At 35.0% G+C, this 14,933-nt stretch overlaps 1 protein-coding gene across 4 annotated transcripts; it reads right to left on the bottom strand.

Moving 5' to 3' along the window:
- Window positions 1-478: 478 nt before the first annotated feature.
- On the bottom strand, window positions 479-14,509 carry LOC108085521 (long-chain-fatty-acid--CoA ligase 5). 4 transcript variants are annotated; one of them, XM_041775538.2, is made up of 9 exons: window positions 14,388-14,509; window positions 14,219-14,323; window positions 11,195-11,403; window positions 10,385-10,539; window positions 3,385-3,558; window positions 2,149-3,326; window positions 1,863-2,091; window positions 1,150-1,323; window positions 479-1,091 (listed from the first exon to the last, which is right to left on the bottom strand). In XM_041775538.2, exons 3-9 carry the CDS (start codon window positions 11,259-11,261, stop codon window positions 954-956), a joined length of 2,115 nt encoding a protein of 704 aa, XP_041631472.1. In that variant the 5' UTR covers window positions 11,262-11,403; window positions 14,219-14,323; window positions 14,388-14,509; the 3' UTR covers window positions 479-953. The 4 variants fall into 4 exon arrangements, with proteins under 4 accessions (XP_041631472.1, XP_070142140.1, XP_017037641.1 ...); XM_070286039.1 differs by lacking the exons at window positions 14,219-14,323; window positions 14,388-14,509 and adding an exon at window positions 11,927-11,941; XM_017182152.3 differs by lacking the exons at window positions 10,385-10,539; window positions 11,195-11,403; window positions 14,219-14,323; window positions 14,388-14,509 and adding exons at window positions 4,631-4,666; window positions 4,838-5,045; window positions 7,638-7,777.
- Window positions 14,510-14,933: the final 424 nt, after the last annotated feature.

Below are 14,933 nucleotides of genomic sequence, written 5' to 3'. Positions count from 1 at the left end.
AAAATGTTTTAGAAAAAGGTGCCAAGTTCCTTAAAATAAACTCAGTTTTTTCTTTATTTTAGTTTTTATTTCAAATTATAATTTGAATTTATTTTTGTTGCTTTTGTGTGTGTATCTACATAAAGAAATTATTTTATAATTGTATTATAATGCTGCTGCTTTACCTTTATGTATTTAGCACTTAAGAATGAATTTTGTTTAGCATTATTTTTCTTTTGTTTGGTAAATTTTCATTTTGGTATTTTTTTTTGTTGTAAGGCAGACAGTGCAGTCCAAAGAAGTGGATCTTTATCATATTTATTGTTAAGTTTGATCTTCTTCTCGGTTAAGTTTTTCATAATTGTTATTTTTAATTTATTCCCTCAGCGAATTGCGTTCCCATTAATTTAGTTTAGCGTTTCTAATAAATATAATTTTAAAAGTTTACTCTTCATTTCGGTTATCCAAACTAACGCTGAGTGTAGTATACATACGATAGTTCATTAAAGCTTTCATTTTTTATTCAATTTTTGCTCAATATGTTAGTTATATATGTTTTGGTTCAGACTACGCCGTTCTATTCGCTTTGAACTAGTTCATAAGTGTGTAAGGGAAATATATAGTTAACATATTGCGGTTAGGGCTCGCTTCTCGATTAAATTATTTAATAAAAAAATGCGGCTGTCAAAAGGTTCTTTATCCTTGTCAGTTTTTAGAGAGAGTTTTTGTGTGTATTTTATCTGTATCTGGTATCTGGTATCCGGTATCTGTATCTTGCGCTTCTCTTACTTGCTAAGAATTGACGAAACTACAAAATTAGACTGTTTTTATTTCCAGTTCGTTCTCTCTTATCTGTGTTTCTGTATCTGTAGTCTTTGTTATCTTTGTTTAAAAAATGGTATAGGCATATTTATTTTGAATGAATGCTTTCCCCCGATTCTTGAGTTTGATTCGTTGTATATGTATATATTGCTTTAATCCAGGTGTTTATACATATCCTCCAGCTGAGGCTTGAAGTAGCTCTTTAATTGCGGTCTCTTGGATTTGAATGTGGGTGTCAGCAGTCCGTTTTGCACCGAGAAAGGATCCGGATGCAGATAGACATCTTTTACCTGAAAAAAAATATATTATTAGCATACAATTTGTATAAATATTTGGCTATATATTTACCTGTTCGAATGACTTGAGTCCACTCTGCTTTCCCCAATTGAGCATGTCGTTCATGATCAGTTCCTTGACATTCTTATTATTGCACAGGACGGAGAGTGTGCCGCGTACATTGTTCTCCGTGGCCCATTGCTTCAGTACATCGACATCAGGTACAACGACAGCGATAATGCAGCTCTAAAAAAATTTTGAAATGTAAAATATAATTTTGTTTTATATAAATTTGCAGTATATTTAATCAGAAATCAGAAAAACCTATATAGATTGTAGATTTGAAGCTGCAATGCATTTAATTATCAACCAAAAAATTTTATTTTAAGATACAAACGTTGCGCAATGGTCTCAAAGTTTCCATACAAATTACTCATACGCCACGTAAGCCATTACGTTTTCTGTTCTAGAAAATCTTTTCTTAATTTCGATGTTTGTCTGAATTAAGATTTTTTTAAAATTAATCAATCAAGAAAAAGCTTAATTTTGTGTAGCTGTGAACTCAATGTTTCCAAAAAAATTACTCATACGCCACGTAAGCCTTAGAAAATGTTGTTTTAGGACATTTTTATTAAATTCTTTTTTTAATGCAGTGATTTCAATTATACTATAAAATAGCCTACATCGAAGAATATATTTTCAGTCGAACCACAGTGCGTATGAGTGATATATTATGACACCAAAGTAGTAATAATAAATTATATAATTTCTTTCTCCACACTCACCTTTAAGCTCTCTCCATAGACATAGACTTGATTAACATATTGACTGAGCGTATAGATATTCTCGATCTTCTCCGGCACTATATACTCGCCCTGGCTGAGCTTGAAGATGTGCTTGCGGCGATCGATAATTCGCAGGGTTCCGTTGGGAAGCCACATGCCCACATCGCCAGTATGATGCCAGCCCTCCGAATCGATGGCCTCTGCCGTCTTCTCGGGATCCTTATAGTAACTGCAAATGAAAATTAAGATTAAAATATTGTTTTTAGAGTTTACATTTGAGACTTACCCATGGAACACATTAGATCCTCGCACACACACCTCCCCCGTATTTTGATTGGCAAAGTACTCCATCTCTGGGACATCCACCAGTTTCACAGCATTGCAGGACACTGGAGGACCAACATGGTTGGGCACATGATCACCCTGAACTGTTAGGGTAATGGCGCCCGTGCACTCCGTCTGTCCATAACCCTCGAGGACCAGACAACCCAAGGCACAGCGCATGAAGGTGAGGACATTGCCAGCAAGAGGAGCTGAACCGACGACCATGAGCCGCAGGTTGCCGCCAAAGGCCTGATGTACCTTCTTGAAGACTAGCTTGTCCCAGCAGCCATTCCTTCGCAGGACACCCCGGGCGATCTCCTTCTCCTTGGCCCGCATGGCCATGTTGAAGAGTCCCCTCTTCAGTCCAGACGCTGAAATATCGTTCTGGATCTTGTCGTAGACGCGATTTAGGAGTCGCGGCACCGCCGGCATAACCGTGGGCTTCAGCATCTTCAAGTCATTCGTTAGTTCCTTGATATCGCCCGAGTAGAAGCCCACACAGCCGCCCACATAGTACATTCCGTTCTCGCAGCACCGTTCGAACATGTGGGCCAATGGCAGGAAGGAAACCATTACATCTCCTGCACGGATGCGATGATCACCCATCTGCAGGATCACAGAACAGACGCCGGCCACCACGTTCCCGTGCGTGAGCATCACGCCCTTGGGATTCCCTGTCGTTCCAGAGGTATAGCACACCGTGCACAGATCTTCCGCCGTCGGTGGAACTTCCGGATGGTTACCCTTGGCGCCCAGCTTCTCCACATCAATGAAGGAGAATATCTGAATACCACGACTACGCGCCCTTTCCAGAGTCGTCTGGCGAATGGGCTTAATGGCCACAATGATCTTTAGGCTGCGTGGTGCCTTCTCCAGCAACATGGCCGCCTTGCCATCATCCTCAACGACCACAATCGACATTTCTGTCTGGCGGATGATGAAAGCACAGGCATCGGGACCGAGGGTATCGTATAGTGGAACCACAACCAGGCAGAAGGAGTAGCAGCCCTGCTCGTACAGGATCCACTCTGGTCGGTTCTGGGAGTAGATGCCAATCAACTGCTTGGGCCTGGCGCCCAGAGCCAGCATGCCAGCACCAAAGTTCTTGGCTCGCAGCAAAGCCTCGTCATAGTTGATCCACTGGAGGTGGGATAAACGATTATTTATATATAGTTATTACATTATTATTATTCCTCACCTGGTAAGGCGATGTCAAAGTTTCACGCCATCCCAGACATGGTCCATTATTGGAGGCATAGGCACCTTCGCGGAAGGTCTGATATAGCGTCCGTACATTCTCTGTGATATAGGACACGAACTTGCCGTTCTTGGACTCCTTGTAGAACTTGGAGACGTGTATTTGTTCTGGACCCTGCAATGCGAGTGAAGTGACCCCAAAAGAAACAGAGAGAGAGAGAAATCGAGGACATGCAATGAGTGGAGACGTTGAGAGAGAGATATTGATATAGTATATATATGTACAGTCAAGATTATCAATGAGGTAAGAGTTTTAGTTATACATTTTGGGATATTACAAATATATGTATGCTTTTTATGAATTGTTTGTCTTGGAATTGTGGAAATAAATACATTTTACAGTGAGATAAAGTTAAGAACCTAACACAACCTAAGGCTAATAATTATACATTATATTCTGTTTATATTTTTACCAAAAAATATAAATAAAATTCCTAACAAACTACCCAACTTTCTTGTAAAGATCAAAGCCTAAATAGTGTTTATACTAATTAAAAAAGCACACAAGTTCTTTAAAGCCAAATAATATTTTTTACTAATTAAATGTATAACTAAATTGTTAAACTTTAAAAGCTTATTTCCTTCCCTCCAAACATAAGCCTTTCTCCAGCCATCAATCAATCTATTTTCACTTTTTCCTGTGTGTTTATTTTGGTCGTTTCGAAAAAGAAATCACACCCAATTGTTAGATTAAAATCAATAACCTCTTGAATTTATGATATATTGTTTATTTTGGGGCTACAGACATAAACCTATCACTCGTCGGAATTTCTTTTTTGGCGCCCGAGAGTAGATAGCAAGTGGAATCGATTCGATATAGCCATTAGAGCACTTCCTTTATGGTAAACAGCTGCCAAAGAAATTCTCGCAGTGGCCAAAAGTGTTGATGTACGAAAACGAATATCAAAATACTTTCGACAATGGAGGGGGGAATATATATTTGTGCAGGGCAGTTCAGGGGGGGGGGGGAGAAATGGAAATCTTAAAAGTTAGTTTGTTTATTTTCGCTGTCTATAGATTTTAATGAGCAAAATGCAGAAATGTATTTTCATAAATAATTGTTTCGCACTTTAAAGTGCTTTCCAAAATCAATTTTGTTTATATTTTATATGAATATTTTTGATGACGCAAGTCTAAGGGGGTGGAGGTTGGTTAGAACAGATGAGGTGGAGGAGGACGAGGCCTACCCTGTGGTGGATATCTAGACGATGATCGTATTTGATCTAGTCCCACCGGCAATGTAAGAGACAGTAAACAAAAAAAAGAAGCAAAAATAAAGTTTGTATTAGTATTATTGCTTAGTTAAGTCTTGGGTTAGTTAATGGCGGACTCTTATTTTAGGTTCTAGTTGGGTAATCTTAGGGGGAAAGTGGTTTTCCCTCTTCGAGAGTTACCTTCAGCACATCACTCTGATTGCTTAGCTCGATGGGCACTCGTATACTGGTTATTTGGCCGCAACAGGACATGGTTTCCTTTGAATTTTATTATTTTCTGGTTGGTTAACTTTAATGTGCAGATTATTGGACACTCTGTTCACTCTTGGTTTCCTTTATGGATCGTTCAGATTTCATCTGGCATTTAATATGCACATTTTCCGAGCGACTGTAAAACAAACACACACAAACACAAACTATGTAGATTTTTCGCACATTTCATTAGCGATTTTGCCATTTAATGTCTCTGCCGTACGTTCGATTTATATATATTTTCTTATTTTAATTATTCCCATTAGACGCATTTCAAAATCGTTCGAAAATCGTTTAAATGCTAATTAGCGCGTTTAAAAATACACTTTTCGATTTGTAATTGAAGGGTGTGTTTGCTTTGGCCACATTCCCATTCATTTAAGAACTGTATCCGGTTTATAAATATTTATATTGCGTGCCTGATAAATATTTATAATAAACATTTTTGTTTTATAAATATTAATTTGAGTTTTTGTTAGCTTTTTATCTATTTTTTGTTTGTTTTTTCAATCTTACAAATGTTTAAATTGAACAGAGACAAAGGAACATTTTATTTACAAACACAATTTTACGAATTTAAATATTTTCATTACCAAATAATATATTTTCTTTAAATAAATATTAAACAGAGAGGTTTCAGAGTTAAATACATTTTTCTAGCACACACTTTCAAGAATTTAAAATTTAAATCAATCACAATGCATTTTATGAATCCCTAATGAGACCCAAACCAAATTTTCCTAATTCCCCGAACAACATTTTCAAAATTCCCCCCATTTGCACTGGCATCAAAGGCTAAGAAAGTCAAAAACCAAAGCATAATTATGACGCCTTACATACTTTTGGCAACTGCAGTCCGATTCAATTTTGTTTATAATTTTTCAATATTGGCAGCTGCTGGGCAGGGCTGCCCCAGAACGGGGTAAGAGTTGATATGCTTGTATGTAAAAGTTGGTACAAAAGACCAAGAAATGAGAGAGAGAAATGGCCAACAATAATATCGACAAGGCGTCGTCGTTGCTTTGGCTTGGCCTGCCCCAAATTAATTTATAAATAGTTCGTTTGGGGGTAAAAACGTTCCACTCTGTTGTTATCTATGAGAAGCCCGTGTGTGTGGCCGCAAAAAATAAAACATACTCTCTCTCACACTAGAGAAATACACCCGTACAATGAGTATTTTTTGCAAATAAAATATAGGTATATATTGTGAAATTTCTCCTTTTTTTTTGGCGATCGACAACTGACTCATGGGGGAACGCGTTCGGATGCCTCGAGGCAATTGGCGGTTCCGAGAGGCTAGCTAGCGTTTTCCTCAATGAGCAATTCATCTTTGAGTTATGGTAATTGTGGCTGCCATAAAATTGGCTATAAACTATTGGCCAGCAAAAAGGGCGGCTGGGAACGGATAAAAATAAAAATGAATGAAATGGCAGGGGTGCTGAGAAGAATTTCCTTGGGATCTGCATCATATCAATAGTTTGGCAGCAGTTTTCTTTTGTTTTTTAAATAATAGAAGCCCAGGCAAAATATGCGGAAATTTCAAGGTCGTCTGGGAACGAGATTTTCTTTATTATTTTCCAGGTGGCTTGTATACTTTTTTTATATTTAAACTTTTACATTTTAGTTTGGTTATCCCCCTTCATTTATCTTGACATTTATTATGATTCTAATTTAATCCTAAAAAAAGCCATTTGAATTGATCAGAAATATGTGTAGGATGAATAACAATGAAATTGGATTGTTTTGAGATAAAAACACATACAACTATATTTAAGCAAATATATGTTTAGTGGGTTTTTGCTTCCTGACATTTAACTTGACTGATTAAGATTGAGAGCTAGCTGGCACGTTAAACCATGGCGATATGTTAAGAATATCACAGAATTTTTATAGATATTTTTTAAGAGCTTTAAACAGGTATTTTTATATGAAAGATAATGTTTATATTATTAAAATAAGACTTAAGTATCAATAAAATAAGTCTTTAACATAAACTTTAACTTCTAAAGGCATATTTACAATGTAATCGTATGAAAACTATTATAACAAAAATCAATTAGTTTTAGTATACAATAAGTATGGTAATTTACAATTTCAAAAATCCACATGGCCCAAAATTCTTGCGGTTGAAAAATCACAGAAACAACTCAATCTCTTTAAACACAAAAACAACTATAAAATGTTATAGCCAATGGGGGAAAACATCGTAAAGATCAACTCAAGTTAAGCTGTTTACAAGGGGGGAAATAAAACCAATCAAACCGAATACATCCATCAGACCAAATTAGAAACAAAATCATGTCAAAAAAAATTAATTTTATAAGTAGTTTTCTTTGCTGCGGGTGGGATGTGGGTGGTTGTGTTCTTTAGATGTTTTATGTATAGAAAATGTGTGAACTTGAACTTGAGGGGCTGAGTTCACAACGGCAACGGCGACAACGGCGACAACGGCACTTTGACACTTTGGCAAATCGATTTCCATGGGAAAATGTTTTTTTGAAAATTTCTTAATTATATCTTTCCACTTTTTCGAAGCATTTTGGGTATTTTTTTTGATGGTCTGGTGTTTTACGTAATGAGATTAAACGCTTGTATTTTTGTCAATTTGTTGCAAATTGTCGTGCGTTTTTTTTCGCTCTTTATTTTCGTTTTGTTTAGTATATAGACACGAGCTATTATTTATAAAAAATACGTTTGTTTCATAGATATATAAATCTGCGATATGTACATTATGCTGCCTCTGCTGCTGTTGTTTCTTTCTTTTTTCGTTATTTGCTTTTTGGGATTATTCTAATTTGAAATATATTTTTTGAGGGGGATTTGAGCGCGCCGCGATCTTCGCGACACGATGTTTAATTTCGAACTGAATGGCAGAAGTAAAATATTGGTCGTGGCTAAAAATGATTCTTCTGGCCGGCCCGAAGAATCTTCATTTTCTTTTGGGGATGAGAGAGAGAGAGACACTAAAGCAGAGATGAGAGAAGAATTCTGTTGAGGACTTTCGGGGGAGGCACGAGGAAGAATGCAGGAGCGTTCGGCTAGGAATTTTATTCGTTTATATTTTCTTATTTTGATATTAAACGGTTTTTCGTATTCTTCTCGTTCTTCTACAGCTTTGCTCTAATTTTTTTTTTTGTGTTGGCCCGATCAAGTTGTCTGCCTGTCGGAATATCCACCACCCCCGCCTCTTCTTCCTGTAACTACTACACGCGATCTAAAACGGCATGTGACTATATTTCTAGTTTTTGGAGGGAATCTCTTGCTTTAGAAGACAGCTAAATTTCATCTCCTTAATAACCAACATGATTTATGATTCATATGCAAGAACCGCGCCCACTTTTTGGCGCAATAAAAATAGAAAAACATTTGTTTACTTTCTGGGATATAACCAAAAATTTAGGCAGGTGATGAAATTTACAGGAAACAACTAAAATTATGACTAACAAAAATATTAAGGTATATAAACTTAGTAAAATAGGGATAAAGGAAACATAAATTTAACTGTAATTATTTGAATTAAAATGTGACTTCCTAAAATTTAGTTGCAACTGATTTAAACTATAAGAGGGTTTATATTTTATAAATCATAGTTTAACAAGCCCCTTTTTTTCTCTTTTAAAATGTAATTTGCATTAAAAAACGGTTGATTTTTTATTATTTTCAATGAAATACAAAAATTACTTGATAAATGTATTTAAATTGCTCGAAAAAAAAACCCAAAACAAACAAATATTTTATAAAATTGCAATTAATGGTTAATTATTCAGTTCTCTTGAAATAATTCAAATCATTTGGAACACAATTTATTTTAATTTAATTGAACATTTCATTGCCATCACATTATTTACACATAATGCATTAAACATTAGCTTAGTTCATCTCCTCACATATTTATCGTTTCATTTGCACCTCCATTTGCACTCATTAGCAAATTTTAGTAGTTCATAGTATATATGTTATATTGGAAAACACTCAATATACACCGTAGAGTGTGCCAAATACTTGTTGGGTGCACTTTCAGTTGCCCAAACAAACACACACAAAAAAGTTACCAACACTAAAAGCTGCATAATTACGCCTTGTATTTGTTTTACAAGCACACACCAAATATAATATATTATGTATTATTTTATGTATAATGTAGTATGCACATGTACCTGCTCAGAAGCAGACAGGTTGTCCCTGTCGTGTCACTAGTTTGACATTTCCTTATTGTTGTGTTGTTCTTTCATTGTTTGTTTTATCTATTGAACATTTTTTTTCGCGAGTTTTTAATTTACAAAAGAACAAAGTTTGGGTGTATTCTTTAAGATTAATTTTGAAATATATATTTACAAATAAAGAAGGGTTACAAAATATATAAATTACTTAATTTATTTTTCTAGAAAACTGTTAAATTTTATTTTAATTAGGAATTAAAAATAATGACCACATATTTCTGAAAGAAAGCCACCTTCTCTTAATAGTTTCAACCGCTTTGAACCAGTTCTAGTCACAGGTTAATTGGTTTTAAAACAAGAAAAAAATATATTTTTGTACTAATTATTAAATCGTACATTTAAAATAATTATTTACCAACTATATATTGTATTTATAGTTAGTACATTAAATTCTTTATCTTTTACCAATCAATTTTTAATTAAATTAAAAATGAAATCACTTTAAACACCACTGTGCCTCCGCAACCTTCAACCCCACGAAAAAATTATATTTGCCATTTTGGCAATGCCAAATATTGACCGACAAAATATGGTATTGTGTCAATAATATTTGTTTATTTACATGACATCAACACAAAAGGAAAAGTTCGTTACACCAGCCTCTGGGGAAAATTCAGCGGAGAAAATGTTAACAAACGAAATGCCGGCGAGATAGGAGGAAATGCTCCTGACAATTGTGCGGGTGGAAAGCGTTTTTGCATAGATCGAAATTGAGAGAACAGGGCGACTAATTAGGGGAAAATGCCAATTGAGCCATGACAAGATTTATTATTGTCGTGCCGCTGTCATTCGATAATTTATCAGCCCAGAGAATGTTGCAGTTTTTGGCAAGAGGGAAATATATATTTTAGCCACTCAATTAGAGCATGAGGCTTGTTTCGGTGCTATTTTTGATCATCTGTGCACCACTGTGGCGAAGACGTCATTGCTAAAAGTCAGAGAAGAACAAAGACGAGAATGAAAATCGAAAAATGGTGAAAATGTGTGAAAATCATGTGACGACAACAACGAAACAGAATTAGTATCTGGGAATCCGAATCGTAATCGCACTCAACGTGATTGTGGACATGTGCACATCAAAGGTTTTTTTTCACGGGATGCTGTTCTGCCTCAAATAAAACAAACCTTAACAAGTCCGAGAAAAAATAGAGAAAAATCGAAATGAAATGCGGAATGAAAACAAAAAGATCTCAAGACAAACAATTCCCAGTGATCCAATTGATGTGATTGAAATTGAATAATTAATAAAACGTACCTCCAGCAGCGGAGACTGGTTTTCCAGAGGCACTAACGGTCGTTCCGGCACGGGTCTCGTCGCAAAGTAATAGGCAACACTAGCTGCCAGGCTGCTAAGGGTTAAGGTGCCCAAGGTACCACCCAGATAGTACAGATAGCCATCGATCTCATCCCCTGCGAAAAAAGAATACACATGTTGGCAATATAGTAGAAAAAGTAGGAAAAGGATAAGGAATTTACCAAAAATAAGGGTGTTTTTTTTTAATTTTATTAATAACTTACTTAAATAAATATTTAAAAAAATATTTTAAATCAATAAATTAACATTTTAATATAGTTTATTATGTAGGATTTTTAAATAGGTTTGACTTTAACTAGTAAACAAAAGAAATTAATCTTAAAATAATAGTTTTTAATGTTATTTATAATAGTTTTTAATTAACTTATACTACTTTATTTATAATTAGTCAAAGAGGATATATACAATTTTAAATGTTAGGTACTTTATGTGATATTAATAAATAAATTTGATAAATAACAAAACATTAATTTCCATCAGAGCTAATTCACCATAAAAAATAAATAATTATTTTAAATACCTCAACAATTAACTCAATATTTTACCATTAAATTGGTAAACAAAATTCACAAGCCAATCGCTAATTATCATTTCTCATATTTTTGAATTTGCAAAGTACATTTGAATGTTAGCAATTAAACAAACATTATTTATAATATTTAATTTAACAAATTTCACCAATCCAAAGCAATTATATAATATATGAGAAAATCAAAACTATTTCAATTCAAGGTGAAACAGAATACTTACAGAAATATGAAAAATTGCTGACTATTAAATGATTGATGTAGGCCATAACCGATTTCTCCGGCGTCATCGTTTTCTGTTCGTTCTCTTTAACTAATATTATTGTTGTTATATTGGTGTTGTTGTTGTTGCAGTTGTAGTTGTTGTAGTTATTCTTTGCTACCTGAGTGAATGTTACGTGTTTAGCTTAATGATTGCCCGCAAAAGATAGCCTGCAAAATAATCAATAAAAGTGCAAACATCAGTTTTTTCTGTTCTGTATTTATATATATTACACAAATAAATATAGATTTTATAATTGTAGGTTTTTTGAGAAACACTGCACTTGGCCAAGGTGGAGGTTTGTTTTTTTGTAAATATTTCTCAGTTCCCATGCCACACAGAATGCAATCAAGCTGAACCATAGGCCAAAACCACAAAGTATACTTTCAATTTTCTGCCTAATTAGAGGGGTTATCCATATGCACATTACTACACGAATATATATGTATATGGTATAGGTATCTTTATCGATAGATAATTGCCACTGGGCCCCTTGACAAGTCAAGTGACAACAATTAAATTGCGTTCACTATATGATGATTATTTAAATTGGCTCTACATATTTAGCGGATGAGATATATGCAAAGTAATGTATGTAACGAAAATCATTTGTCAAAGTCCACTGATCAATGTCTATATAGAATTTAGTTCTGATGAAATATTTGTACATATATACAACGATTTTGGACAGACAGAAAAATACTTGTCCATCAGTTATTACGGCTTTATCTGCTATGTTTTAAAGGCGTCTTATCAGCCCCTTGCAAAAAACCCGACTGAGAACTGCAACTAAAAAACGAGCAATAAAGACAGATTAAGGTTGGCACTCAAGACGTTTTTATGCGCTCTAATTTTTAATTGTTTACTAAACTTTTATATTCCCCAAACTCTTTAATTCATATTTTTGATGTTTGTCATGAGCCCTATTAACCAGACAACCTTATTTTTATACGAGTCGAAGTTCAAATGTATAACTCATTAATGAAACCGTAAGTAATTAAGACATAAAAGAAAATTGTTTATATTTACAAAGCTGGCCTCTTGCTATCCCATTTGTTTTCAGGTATACCTTTTATTTCTCATTGACTTTTAAATTATGGAATAAAGCCGCTTCCGTCAGCTAGTTGACTTTGATTTGTAATCGTACTTAAACTCAAGCTCAAGCAAATGCACTATAAACTACATTCTTTGGATACACAACTGGTTTTCTAACATTGAATATTTAATTTTAGAATTTCCCATCTAGTTTTCGAAACACTTCTCAAGCTGAAAGAGAAATTCCTGACAATGCCAGAGATTATCCAAAACTGGTTTCCAATTGCATGAGAATATTCTCATTCTGTATAAGGAAATTGTAATGATAAAAATTATCATAAGCAAGTTTTGTTCAATGACAGATAGTCAAGATATTGTTTTTCTCCTGGTTTCTCCCGGAATACAACAATTCTTATTAGAGGTCATTCATATAGAGCTAATATCTTATGCAAATATATCTCAATTTATGGTTTTATTATTTGTATGTTACCATAGAAACATTAGCTAGTAAATAGTTATATTTATCATATCGATATATTAAACATATGCTTTTTCTGGCTTGTCTGGAGTAAAGAAAATATTATTTACATCGCTGAGAGTTCTTAATCCGATTTGTTTTGCCACTTCTGAGTTTTCCCGTCTGCACTTGTGGAAAAGCCAAACAATGTCCAGCCACCGAGCAGACCGACCCACTTCACCCACATGCACAAGAGGCCAGTGGAGCGCATCCACAGAGCTTTTGGATTGCTGATAAGACTTGGGCAGCGCAAAAGAAGAGGCAACAAGAACAGGGAAGCCTTTATCAGTCCGGGAGTGAAACTTTGCACCCAGACATCTGGTCGAGGCCGTCGCCGTCTCCCTAAGCAGATTATTACTCTATGGACAATGCAGACAGACGACGCAAAAAGTTACCCGACTTTTAAATACCCGGCCATTGGAAATGTTAATGTTAAAATCTTTTCCATTCTTTGGGTATTTATTCCATGTTAGCGAAGTGTTTATATCCGATCTTAGCACAGTTTCTCTGATACAGCATTATTTTAAGTTACTTTTACGTGGCTATGATACTTGACATTTTGTTTATAACAAAAGTGAAATGGTAAAATTAAAAAATTAAAATTATGAACTGAAATAACATACTGAAATATATATTATTCTATAACTTATAATAAAATAAATAACTTATAACAAAACGTTTCCTTATAATTCAAATCATTTAAAGTCGTCTCTTGATTTTTGTACATGTGATAAGTAAACAATAGTTTGTCTTGTTAAACCGCTATCTATCACAATATCTTATTTTAGAACCCAAAGCAAACAAAGTTTGTATAAATTTGCCAACTCAGCTCCACAGCATCCCTTCAAGTAGGAACGTCTAAGTAGACGATAAAATTCTCAACTAATTCTAGCATCAAACAGGGAAAAAGTATAAACTATCTTTTCTAATGCTTCTCTGTACTTCTGAAAAATGGGTTCACTTTCAAAACATTACAAAATCTCAATGAGTACAGATCAAGTATTCCTCTTTCTAAATTCTTTGTTTCTTCAGTTCAAGGTGATTTGCAGCTTACCATCACATGCCGGCTGATTTTTGGGTTAGCCTACTTTCAAGGGTCAGAAAAATGTAAATATAAGTAAATTTAGCTCCTTTGTGCGTCCCCAAAAAAGGAAACGTGCTTACATAATGCAACAATATAAGTGAGTTTAGGCCATATATTGATTTTATAGACAGTTTTCTTTTTAGCCGGGTCAAATCAGGTTTGCCCAGATGAGAAGAGGAAAAAGAAGAGAACGAGGTGACGATAAAGGAGGATAAAGAGGAGGATGATGAGGATGGGGCAGCGAACGGGGGGGATAGTGAAAGAGCGAGAGAATCAAAATGAAGCCTACGGAGGTCAAGGCGGGCACACATGCATTTTTTCGGTCATTGATTTTTACTATGTATCTTACCACAAAATCTGAGACTACTTGTAGATGAAACACATTTGTCGGGTGCGTGTATTTATATATATTTTAGGCACTTGGCCATATATCCATCCATACACTTAAATTAGCCTGGGAAAATCAATGAAAAGTTTACGTTTCGGCACTCGCGGGTTCCTCTTCTCTTGTTTTTTACCGGGTCGTTTTTGGGGGGGCGTCGGACAGGCGGGGGGCGAGAAGAGAGAGAGGAAAAGTCTTAGAACCGAGCACGGAATACCAAAAAACCGAAAACTGAAAAAATTACTGCCAAACGTTGCGGCCGAACGTTCAAAACAGAACTGAAGACTGCTAGCGGAGGAACTTGGAAACAAAGTCCAGTCCGTTAGCGTTTGAGTCTCCGCTTGGAGCATGCGTGCAACAACAACAACAAAAATAACAACAACAGCAATCGCATGAATGAAGCCATGCTGAGAACCCAGGGCACAGAGAGAAAGAGAACTTTCTATAAAATGTGTTGCTCAAGATTTAAAATTTAGTTTTGTTTAAGTTACAAAAGTCGACTAAGTAAAAATTGCTGTTGTATTTGTAATCTTAAGAAATTAGAAAAATATATTTATCATATTTAATATATACATTTTGACTACGTTTTCTTTCAGTGTGCGAGAGCTCCATTGCGAGAGTGCCATGTGGGAGAGAGAGCGCCAGCTCCAGTCATAACAAACAACGGCCGAAATGGCAAACA

The sequence above is a fragment of the Drosophila kikkawai genome, chromosome 3L (genome assembly GCF_030179895.1).
Source record: "Drosophila kikkawai strain 14028-0561.14 chromosome 3L, DkikHiC1v2, whole genome shotgun sequence".
Lineage (NCBI taxonomy): Eukaryota > Metazoa > Arthropoda > Insecta > Diptera > Drosophilidae > Drosophila > Drosophila kikkawai.
The sequence above is the reverse complement of the archived record's forward strand: the minus strand, read 5'-3'. Positions and strand labels throughout refer to the sequence as shown.